Source organism: Cannabis sativa, chromosome 7 (assembly GCF_029168945.1).
Source record: "Cannabis sativa cultivar Pink pepper isolate KNU-18-1 chromosome 7, ASM2916894v1, whole genome shotgun sequence".
NCBI lineage: Eukaryota > Viridiplantae > Streptophyta > Magnoliopsida > Rosales > Cannabaceae > Cannabis > Cannabis sativa.
The window spans coordinates 45,048,100-45,060,176 of NC_083607.1; the positions used below are offsets into that span (position 1 = coordinate 45,048,100).

Consider the following 12,077-nt stretch of genomic DNA (forward strand, 5'->3'; position numbering starts at 1 on the left):
GCGGGTAATGATCTACTCCCCTTTTAGTTGTATTAATGCCAAGAGATAATACTACTCAGATCACTATAGTGATGGGATTTGAAGTAGCCCTCTTAAAATTACAATGTATGATTCAGTAGACAAATCTCCAATGAGAAAGAGAGAGAGCCTTGGAGGTGTGTGTGTGTGTGTGTGTGTGTGTGTGTGTGTGTGTGAGAGAGAGAGAGAGAGAGAGAGAGAGAGAGAGAGAGAGAGAGAGAGAGAGAGAGAGAGAGAGAGAGAGAGAGAGAGAGGGAGCCCTTGGGCGTGTAGAAGAGAGAGAGAAGAGAGGATTAGGGTTTTCAGACTTAGAGTTGAAAGCTTTAGTGAGGTTAGAGGCTTAACACTTAGGGCTTGAGACTCAATGACTTAGGGCTTTAGAGATAGGCTAATGACCTTTATATAGTAGAGCTTACATGCCTAATATCCTTAAAAATAGGTAAAAAAGCTATTATTTACATAATTAATTAATAAAAATGTCTAAATTGTTGGAAGTTATTTTACCAGAATCTAGATTTACTAACATGTATGTTGATTATGTTGGATCATATTTTACCAGGACCTACATTTACTAATAAGTATGTTTTTAACATCCTAATTAAATATGAATCTCTAAAATGATAAAATTAAACACATCTAAAGTACGAGAAACCTTACATTGGTTGCAGTAGAATTAAATGACTCCTTCCGCTCAGATCTCTAACCCTTGTATCCTTTCTGTCGCAGAGTATAATCAAGATCTGTGCCCGACACTCTTTCAGTTGTTTCCATTCTTCACAGTCTTACACACTATGATTGAGGACTAACTTTCTATGGGTGGGCATGCACTCAATCACTAAGGCTCGAATTTTTTTGTGAAGAAGACTATAAAATTTTGAATTAGAAGAGAGAAAAGAAGAAGAAGAAGAAGAAGAAGTCTCAAAACACTAGTTGTCTGACAGAAAGAAAACTAGGTTTAAAAGCATTAGTTGGATTAAGAGACTATTTTTTTTATATACTAATTCATTTAGGATTAGGATTGAATTATATAATATAAAAAAATGACAAAATAATAGCAAAAATAGGGGCATAGTGGCCGGCCACATAGTCGGCCCTACACTAATTATATTTTTTCTCTTTTTCTCAACCATTTATCTATTATTTCATAAATACCATATTTTGCAATTCTAATCCTATAAATGTCAAAATTATTTATTTAATAATTAAAATTAATTATCAAATAAGATTGTCATTTATATTATTTATTAATAGCCAACTAAGTACCAATGCATAGAATTGCCCCTGTCTACAAATGGTTGAAGAAGCAGTCTCCACACCTAGTTATGAAAGGAATCCCAACCTATAGGAAGTAGGTAATGGCTTAGGATAGTTGATGCTATACTAGACTGTGACAAGGTATTTCACAAAAATTGATTATTAAGAAGGATGAAAGAATAGATCTCTAAGGAAAAAGTACTATCTTGATGGATGTTTGTATAAGTTACACCCTCCTAAGTTAGATGGTAAGAAGTATGTGTTGGGAATATTTTACCAAGATCTAGATTTACTAACAAGTATGTTGAATTAATATCCTAAATATGAATTCTCTAAATCAATGAAATAAACACATAAGGGATTAAAAAACCTTATATTGGTTGCAGCGGAATATAATGACTCCTTCCGTTCGAGATCTCTAGCCCTTGCTTCCTTAGAGCATTATCAAGATCTGAACCTGAATCTCTTTCTCTCCTTCAGGTTTGGTTACCACCGTCTTACTCACTATGATTGAGTACTTGACTTGCTATGTGTGAGCATGACACTCTTTTACTCAAGGTTTTGAATATGGAAGAACAATGAAGGAGGTTGAAATCACTAAGGAAGGAACTCTCTCATCTACTAGTTGTCTGACATAGAAAACTAAGTTTGATTTGGTTGAAGTCATCAAGTGGATGAGTGAGAGCATCATGTTCCTTTTATAGTGTTTCAACTAGGGCTTATGGCTGAATTATATGGATTAAAAAAGAATAAAATATTGGGCAAAAATCACTTCTAGGTCGTACACTCAATGGACCAGTTTCTAGTTAGATTTTTGCCACTTTTTTCAACCACTTATTCTTCTTTCAATATTACCATATTTTCCAATTCAATCCTATAAATGTCGAAAATATTTATTTAATAATTATAATTAATTATCAAATAAAATTGTCATTTATGTTATTTATTAATTAGACCATACAATGTCTCTTAATTAACTAATTGATCCCAAAACTTCTTTTCTTCACAATTAAGCCCTTGCTTAGTAAAAATTCATAAATAAGACATTGGTCTAATTTTAGAATTATAATTGATTAATTAAAATCAATTAACTGAGTCTGCAAGCAGTATTATCTCAACTAGTGAGGGGACCATGGGCCTATATAACTGAGCTTTCAATAAGTAGATCTACAATTCATCAAGTAAATTCTCTAAATTATTAATTATTGTTCTGCCCTTCATGTATTTTATCCTTAAAATACTTAGCTACCTATAAATGATACTTCAATAAACTAAAATAATTATTGAAATGAGGCCTCAATCATTTATCTCTATTCAGCCAAGCTCGAAAGAAATTATCATTTCACTTCTAAATCCTTATAGAAGCTATAGATTCCATATCTATGTTTAGCGCTCCCACTCAATTGAACTACCATTCCTGATTGGTTTTTATTAGATGATCTCTAATCTTGTCATAGTTTATCGCAAGAATAGTTTTAGGAACAAAAGTTTTGGATTCAAAGGGAAAGGCAAAATTTTTAGGACAATCAGCTTTTAAGAATTTTGGGATGGTAATTTCTAGAAAAGATTGGGTCATGTTTGTGAAAAAATGTTATCCCAGTTTCTGGAAAATCTAATAATTTAACCTAAGAATTTATGAACTGAATAACCTAAACTTTTCCTTAAAACCCTAAAACTATTCAAACTACCAAAATAAAATTACCTAAAAATAACCAAACAGCAAGATAAAAAATATATCAATCAAGAAAGCGAGATCATGAGTTTAGGAAAGGAAACAATTAAGAAGATGAGAGTATATCACTTACTGTTTTGGTTGGAATTCCTGGGCAGAGGAAAACTTGATGATTGAGATTCTGAAATTCGTCAGATTGAATTTTGAAGATCTCTAGAATGATGGTTGAAATCGATTGAGATATGCAAGAAATATGTGAAGGGCAATGAGGGCATGCAAATTCTAATGAGGAAACAACCGGGATTTATAGAGAAGATTTGAAGGTTTGAAATACTAAAATGGTGTAATTGATTGTAAGTCCTAGTTTTTATACCCAATTACTGATAATCGTTCTATCAAGAGAAATCTAATCTAATGGATGGGAACATTGCAAAAGAGAAAAGTCAGAGAATTTAATGCTAATGATGTGCCTCGAAGTTCTGAACAACTAAAATCCAAAGCATGCGATTTTTCAAAAATAGGTTAAGATGAAAATACCTTTGTAATCATTTAAAAAAATCTTTTTAATTAAAAAGTACTTTTTAAGGGGCAATTATTATATCCGAAATTTGGCTGTACTCCAGAAGCTGACACATGTCTAACGGAATGAATATGAATCAACTCAAAGGATATAATAGTATTACACCAATAATTACATATTAAATAACTCGTTATTATTACATAGAGGTTTGATAGATAATATTCAAAACTCATTGACTATATAGTCAAAAATGAGACAAGGATAATAACTATTAAGCTGAGATAGACGAGTTATATGCATGCCTCAGAATATACAGACAAGAAGGGGATATTCATTGACTTGAGCAGAATGAATGTGACAACATAATTGCCTTGCATTACACCAAGCGAGAAGATCACCTCGCATTGTTAAATGCCAATAAAAGAATATGACGAGGGGAAATACTTCCCAACACTTAGCATTTTTTTCTTATTAAGAAGGACAAGGAGGATAACTCAAATCAAGCAAGATACAACCTTCCAACTCAGTAATAATCGTCTAAAGGATAAGAGTAAAAAGTAGTTGAGTAGTTATTAGACATTAATCCACATGTGATTAAATGGAACGTGGGAATTATCCACGTTTCATGAACTGATATACTTTGGATCAAACTCAAAAAGAATAACTGTCAACCTATATTCCTATAAATAGGGGCAGATTCTAGAGGAAAAGGGATGACAAAATTGAGAGAGAAAATATTATTATTCTAATTCTGAGATTGTAATCTGTACTCAATAAATATCCCTAATAATAAGGACTCGTGGAATATATAGATTTTAACTACGAAATCACGTAAAATATCTGGTGTTATTTGATCATTTATTACTTATATATATTTCTGTAGATAATTTATTACGTAAAGGCTATTTTATTTTAGTTAACAAAAGTCAGCGTTAACACCTCTCACAATTTATCAAGAAGCTAAAGATTTCACCAGTGTCTATCAGTAGTCCCCAGTAGAAGAACTGTCCAAGTACCTTAGACCAAACCTCAAACAAAATTCGTGTCTGGTAGGCCCCACAGAAGGGCAATAATATAAACTCAATATAGATGGAGCTGTATCTTCTAGAAATGAAAGGATAGGTGTAGGAGCTTTGCTCTGAAACTCATCCGGTCAAGTAATAGTAGCCATGGCAAAAAGCAACATTTGTTTGATGGCCCCAATAATAGCAGAGGCTTGGGCATCACTTCAAGCTCTAAATTGGTGTAAAGACTGCCAACTCATTATACACCAGGTTGAGATAGACTTCTTGAACCTCATTCGGGATGTCCAAGCACAAGAAGTCATCCTCACAAAATATGGAGCTCTTGTGGAGTCTCTTAAAGAAGTGTTCTCTTCCTTCCCAACTGTTTCCTTATCCCACACTAACAGACTAAGGAATACAGCGGCACACAACCTAGTGCAGATGTCCATTGGGTTAGATTACACTTGGTTTTGGAACGGAAGTGACCCCTTCCCTTGCTCGCTATAACTTAGTGGGTCACTCTCCACTTAAAAAAAAAGGCTAATTAGGATTTTTGCCCCCCAAACTTTGACATGTAACAAATCACGCCCTCTAAACTTTTAAAGTCTTTAAAAATTCATCCTGAACTATTGAGATTGTTAGATTTAAGAACTTTTGTCCAATTTCAGTAAGGAAACTCTAACATGTATGAAAGTTCAAGGGATATAATTTGGTACATGTCAAAGTTCAAGGGGCATGACTTGGTAAATATCGAAGTCTGGGGAGCATAATTTAGTACATAAACAATTAATGAACTAGTAAAATTGAATGAAATTGGACAAAATACTTAAATCCAACAATCTCAATAGTTCAATGAAAATTTTTAACCATAAAAAAAGTTTAAGAGACATGATTTGTTACATATTAAAAGATAAAAATCCTAATTAACCAAAAAAAAAAAAAATACACATGATTTTTTTTGTTATGTAATTATACTTTGATTCATTATCAAGTTATTTTTTATTTTCTTCTAAAAAAAATAAAAAAAAAATTATTTTTGATTTAGAATTCTATATACGACTCTGAATTTGAATTTCTATGTTATATATCAAAATATTTTTTATCAGTATGCATTTAAATATGAATTTATACTTGGTAAGTTGGCGGCATTATTTTTTAAGTTTTAATCAAATAATTGCTTGTAATTACTTAGATATATACTATACAGTTATGTTGTATAATTTAATTTAATATGGAGTTACTTAGATATATGTTATTTGGTTTTAGAATTCTTTGATGGTGGATTTCAACATTGATATTTAGATTTAGAATATTTTGATAATTACGTATCTAATTATGAATTTAGATATCCCATGATTTTTATATATTTTTTAGGAATCCATGATTTATATTTTGGTAAGGTTACTTGTAGCCAGTTATAGGTGCTCCATATATGTTTTAGCCAGCTATATTATTATTTTTTTTTAAAAAAAATGATAAGGTTACTTTGTAGCCAGTGATAGGTATACTCCATATATGTCTTAGAAAATTATTTTTGAAGAAAATTGATGAAAGAAAAAAGTAAGGCCAACCACACTTTTTTTTTCTTTTTTCTGAAACGAGTAAGACCTCCACTTTAACGGCACAGATAGAAATTGGGCGGTTAATGTACGGGGAATGCAATTTCTGTCCTCATCCCCGCTACTTATTTATACTTCCATCCCCGTCTAATAACCAACAGATTCGGAGTAGGAGGATACTCATCGGTTATGGAGAACCCATCGGGTATCCATTAAAGTAAAATAAAATAAAAAAAAAAATTATTGGAAAAAATAAATTAAACCAATATTCTCACAAATATTTATTATGCATTCATAATTCATAGAAGATAAAAGATAAACCTACCTTAAAAAAGCATAACCTAGTAGAAAATAAAAACTAAATATGTCTCAAAGTTTGAAAAAAAAATCAAAAAAATCATAACCTAAGTATAGGATCATAGTCTCATACCTCTCAAGCCTCCCAACAAATTAAAAAGTAAACAAAGATGAAATTAAGAATCGAGAAGAAAATATTTTTACACATGTAATCCACAATGATCATCAGTTCATTATCGTCATTAGATTTTTATAATTTAACCATATGATATATAATTTTGATTATGATATCAATCATATATATACTATATATATATATTAAGAATAAAAAGGAAATTATATATATTTATATCGGGGTCGGATATGGTGCAGATAGTAGTATCCTCGCCCCCACCCCATTCCCGCTTCGGGTATTGAAATTGTCTCCCACCACGACCGCCCCATTAACCACCAAGACGGAAAATTCCCACCCCATTAGAGGCGGGTCCCGCTGTATAAATTTCCATATCCAGAAGAGAACAAGAATGATGACAGTGGCGATTATTTATTTATTGAGTTTATGGGTTTTAACTTTTATAAAAATATGAGTTAGGTCTGTCTCAACTTTTAAGGCTTTAAATGCTTCTGCACATGCATCAACCCCTTAAGCATATGTTTCTTCCCACCTTTTCTCCTCTTCTAACTTACTCACTCGTATACAATTTTACTAAATTAGATGTGAAATGTTCACACAATTTTACTTTAATAGTACACAATATTTACATTAAATTGATGTGTACTGAATTTTATACTATTAGTAATATTAAATTTTAAATATATACGAAATTGATATACAATTTTTTTAATTCTAACTCTTATTTTATTTTATTTTATTTTAAAATATAATTTTACATTTTAGATCTCAATTCAATTTATCACAAAAATAATATTGATTCAAAATACTAACATATTTTTTAAAAAAGAAAACACTCACATATTTAAAAATACAAAATAACTATAAAAAAATATTAATACTAATAAAATAAAAACAATATAACATTAAGTTATAAAAATAATAAAAAAAATAAAGTAAATTGATTACTTATGGATCTTCACGAATATCAATATTATTTTTAGAATTTTGAGATGCTAATTAGTGAGCTTTTTTAACATAATTTTATTTTGCTCATGATTTTGAAAAAGATTGTATATATTTGATTCAACTATAGAATTTTAATATGATTTTTTTTAAATAAAAATATTTAGTGTTTAATTAATTTAACAAATATTTAATTTACTAAATTATTTTAATATTATAATTTTTTCTTAATATTCATATACAATTCTTACTACTTATTTTAATAAATTAGCTATTTTTAATAAATAATAAAATATATTTTACTTAGTGTAAATAAGTTGATGCACTCAAAATAATAAAATCTACACTACTCGAAAAGGAGTGTTAATTATAACCTCTTATTACAATTCTGAATAATTTACAGTACCGAAAATAGAGTTCTTGATTTTTCAGTTTACTACGCGCGTTCAAAAAACTTCAAACGTATTTTCAGCTATATAAATTATTCGAAATTTTTTAAAAATTTACAGGGGTGATGTTGTAAGCATAACGAACAATCCCAGAGAAAGAAAAAAAATATTCCAACATGTATTTTCGGACATAGAGGTTGACTAAGAGAATGTAACATGAAGCTGAGGGTAGCACTCCTCCTACTCAAATTAGTGAAACCCAAATGTTCTCACTCACTCTCCCCACATCCAATTATAACTTTTCCCAAGGTGGGATTCTTTCCTACACGACTCAAGGCCCACACCTTCCCTTGAAAACAAATTTTACACTCTCACCAGCCAACCAAAAGAAAAAAAAAAAAAAAAAAAACATAAAGCTATAAAAGTAAAAGGAAAGAACCAAATATAATCTCATCGCATCTATCCTTAATACATATTCTTTTTATTTTTTATCTTTAAACAAACATGAAATAGAAAAAATGGTTGGTTTTCTTGTATAAAGTTAGAAACCTTGATAACATATTCGCAAAGAATATTTTGGGTACCATTGAAAGTAAATTCCAAGTTCTATATATACATATCAATATATTTCATAATGTTTTATGATATTGTAGCTGGCTTTAGTAATAAAACCAATTAATTACGACTATTGTGGTATCCAACGCTTCTTTGGCTGTTTCTTGTAAAGATGTTTTGAAGAATGCATCCGTTAATTACTGAGCATAAAAAAGAATTAAATTACTATTAACAAATAAGAAAAAAAAAGTCCTATTTCATTTACTTACTTTTTTGTAAAGTGTTTTGTAGTGGGTAAAATAAAATTAATTATCAAGAGAAATTAACATGCACGCTGCCATTCATGACAGAAGTACATACAGGGCAACTACGAAGTGTGGACCCACACAACGTACAAAGGCAAAGATGCCTACATGGTAACACCAACACCCTCGATTCTCTCACCCCACATTTCCGGCACATCATCCTCCCTCCACCGCCGTATGCCACGTCATCACACCCACCCTCTCTTCCGGTTACCTCCGCCACGACGTCGTTTCGCTTTCCAACTTGACCCACCTCGACTTCTTCGTTGTCGTTTAGCGGTTCCCTTCCGAAATCGTTGCTCCCACAACACGACTCGGCGTCGTCGGCCGTGTCGACGGCAACAGCCTCGGGGTTGTGGTTGTAGTTGTCTTCGCTAACGTTGGCCAAGAGGAGTTGTTCGAGGTTTGAGCGGAGCGAGTTGGCCGTGGCTTCATTCGATTGAGCCAAGTCTTTCCATAACTGATTCTCTATACAGAGGCTTTTGACTCTCTCTTCAAGGACCCAATTGTATTTTGTCATTTTGATAATCTCCATATCTTTTTCTGTGAGTTTCTTCTTCATCTGTTCTTCGAACGCTGCCACAAGCATTCTCGCTTGCAGATTCCGTTGGTGTTCCAATATTAATCTCACTTTTTCCGTCTGTGAGGATCGAGAAAATTACATTAGAAATCGCCAGAAGAAACAAAACAAAATAGAAAAAGTAGCAAGGAAAAAAAATTACATGTTGGGAAATGAAGCAATTGATATCGGAAGGATGATCATGGATCTGGGGGCTTGTGTCTCGGTTGAGAAAAGGAGATTCACCGGGTAATTTACGCTTTTGAGAATAAGAAAAACAGTCGCTCATGGAATCTCTCGATCGTTTTCTGGGAGCAGGAACATTGTAGTAAGTGATCACACTATCGGCCCTGTTCATGGAGGACTTCATATCCCGAATAGGCGATTGATCGCAATATAATAAACTTTCAGGAATTATCGCCGATGAATCCATTCTAGTATTGACGTAGTTCATCATTTTAGTAGATTGAAATTTCTAAACCAAAAGAAAAACTGAATCAGTTGAGCAATAATAAAGAAAAAGCGCAGAGCGCAGTTGTTCAAAACTATATGTACATATATATATATATATATGAAAACACTTTACATACCTAACGAGAAAGATTACTGGTGTGGGAAACCTAATATGAAAGATTAGTATTGTAGGAAGCTGCAACTGCCATATGAGGTAGGTAAACCTTTGCTTTTGCTGTGATTATGTTCCTTTTGCTTTCTCCTTTCTCGTTTTTGAAAGACGAGAGAGAGTGGAAATCGACAGAGAAGAAAAAAAGGTGAAGAGGGTAAAAGAAGAGGCTAGTGGCATCGCATGCAATTCAAATGAAGTGAATTGGCTTTATATTCAATTATTTTCTCGCTTATTAATATTAACAATAAAAAAAAGAAAGTCAAATCTTCCAGACCAAACGAAAAAAAAAGGTATTTTCCAAATAAAATATTTAAAATCTAATGAGAAAGAAGAGAGAGAGAGAGTAACGTTTTAGGAAGCATAACTGCTGCAGAACCAAAATAAAATCAAATTTAATAATACTCGATTGGTTTGTGGCAAAAATGTAAATATGTAAAGTTTAAGGAGTATAATTGGGAATAAAAATAAATTTACAGGATCTATGTTATTATTATATTATTTTCTGTTTTAGTAACCGACATGCATCTTATCTGCCACGATCCGATGCAGGGTGGCGATTCCTTGTTCTGCCATGTCATCGTCAACCGTACAAAGTTGAGAGAGATTTTATTATTTTCTTTATTTTTAAATTAAAATTAGAAAATTCATTATTATTATTATTATTATTATTATTATTTTAATTGAATTGCCAAAACAGGACTGCGTTGCGAACGTGATTCGGGGAGAAATGTGTGGACCCACATTTGTCGCACGTGTGAGGTGTTATGTAACTGTTGAAGGAAGATCGTAGACTAGTGAAATATTGTGAGGACGATAAAGCTGACCTGACCACCACCATCACTCCTCACCATGTGTGTGGCCACCTCGATTGGGTCCCACTCTCTCAGAGTGTACGGTGACATAATAAGTGGTTCCCACCATTTATTGTTATTAATATAATTTTTTCCACGGCGGTTTTCCTATTTTTCCTTTCTTGTCTCCTAAAACAAAGAACTGTTGGTCACTGTGTACGGATAAACAGGCAAAAGAGTAAATTGATTTCGAGAAAGGAAGTGGAAAGGAAAAAAAAAAGGAAAAGTTATAGGTTGAATGTATGACAGTGTGTTATTTAGTGCGGGTGAATCTACGATAACTAGGGTAGTTTCTTTTTTTTTTTTTTTCTTGTGTCTTGACTCTTGAGGGACATAACTATGTTAGGTTATAGTTGAAATATAGTTGAAATATAGAGTATAAATATATGTGATATTTAAGATTTTCTTTAGCGTTTCTACATTTTCACTTAAATTCAAGATAGGGTAATAAATGCAGTAAGATTTTTCTTTTTAACTTTCTATGTTTGGTTTTAAGATAATAAATGCATCGTGTTTTTAATGTAAAGTTTCAATAATGGTCAGATCACCCAAAACTATCTACTGAAATTTTCGACTGGCTTTCGTTATTGATTTTTATGCATATATTATTGTTTTCTACTTAAAAATAAGTTTGTGAGATTTGTGTTGCACGATAAAAAAGGATACAAATTGGAATCCTTACTCCACAATATCAAAACTAAATTTGTGAGATTTGTAATTTAAAACAAAATTACTGACCTTAATTAGATTTTTGTTTTGATATCAATTTTTTTAAAACGATCGATTCTATTTTTTTTAATTAATTAACCAAGACTGCTTATAATTTTTAAACCACCCATAAATGCGTTTTATTGACCACATATTGAGTTTTCTTAACGAAAAGTTTAAAATGTTTACTAATAATGTCTACGATCCAAATTTATTTTTTTAAAAAAAAAAAAAAAATCTTCTATCCGAATTTATTCATAAAAAAAATTACGATCCAAATCTAAACAGAAGCTCTTTTTATTTTATTTTTTATTTGTCAGGCAGGCCTTTTAAAAATTTATATGCACAAATACAACAGAAGCAAAATCATTTATTAATACATGTATTTATTATATTTATAGGAGTGCTTTTTTTTTTTTTTTTTCTTGAAACTGTTAATTTTGGTGCATGCCAATGCAAACGATTTCGACTTTAGATGGAATGGTAGAAATTCAATTAATTAATTAACTTATTTTTTTTTCTTTTTACCTAAAATGAAGAAATTAAAGATGACTTGGTTATCAAGTAAAATAGAAAGTTCACTGGTTAAGAATGTGAAACTTTATACGTAGCCGACAAAAAAACAAAAAAATAAAAAAGAGAGAGAAGATGATATATTGGAATTGGACAATTACCATTAAAGC

At 31.3% G+C, this 12,077-nt stretch overlaps 1 protein-coding gene across 1 annotated transcript; it reads right to left on the reverse strand.

The window, feature by feature from the left end:
• Window positions 1-8,582: 8,582 nt before the first annotated feature.
• Window positions 8,583-10,201, reverse strand: LOC115698220 (BOI-related E3 ubiquitin-protein ligase 1). Its single transcript, XM_030625420.2, has 3 exons — window positions 9,801-10,201; window positions 9,374-9,685; window positions 8,583-9,291 (listed from the first exon to the last, which is right to left on the reverse strand). Exons 2-3 carry the CDS (start codon window positions 9,665-9,667, stop codon window positions 8,659-8,661), a joined length of 927 nt encoding a protein of 308 aa, XP_030481280.1. The 5' UTR covers window positions 9,668-9,685; window positions 9,801-10,201; the 3' UTR covers window positions 8,583-8,658.
• Window positions 10,202-12,077: the final 1,876 nt, after the last annotated feature.

Excerpts from the sequence above, each read along its gene's own strand:
- LOC115698220 (XM_030625420.2), bottom strand. The coding sequence starts at position 9,667 with ATGATGAACTACGTCAATACTAGAATGGATTCATCGGCGATAATTCCT. Across the intron at positions 9,292-9,373 it reads ATTGCTTCATTTCCCAACAT|ACGGAAAAAGTGAGATTAAT; the intron begins GTAATTTTTTTT and ends CGATCCTCACAG.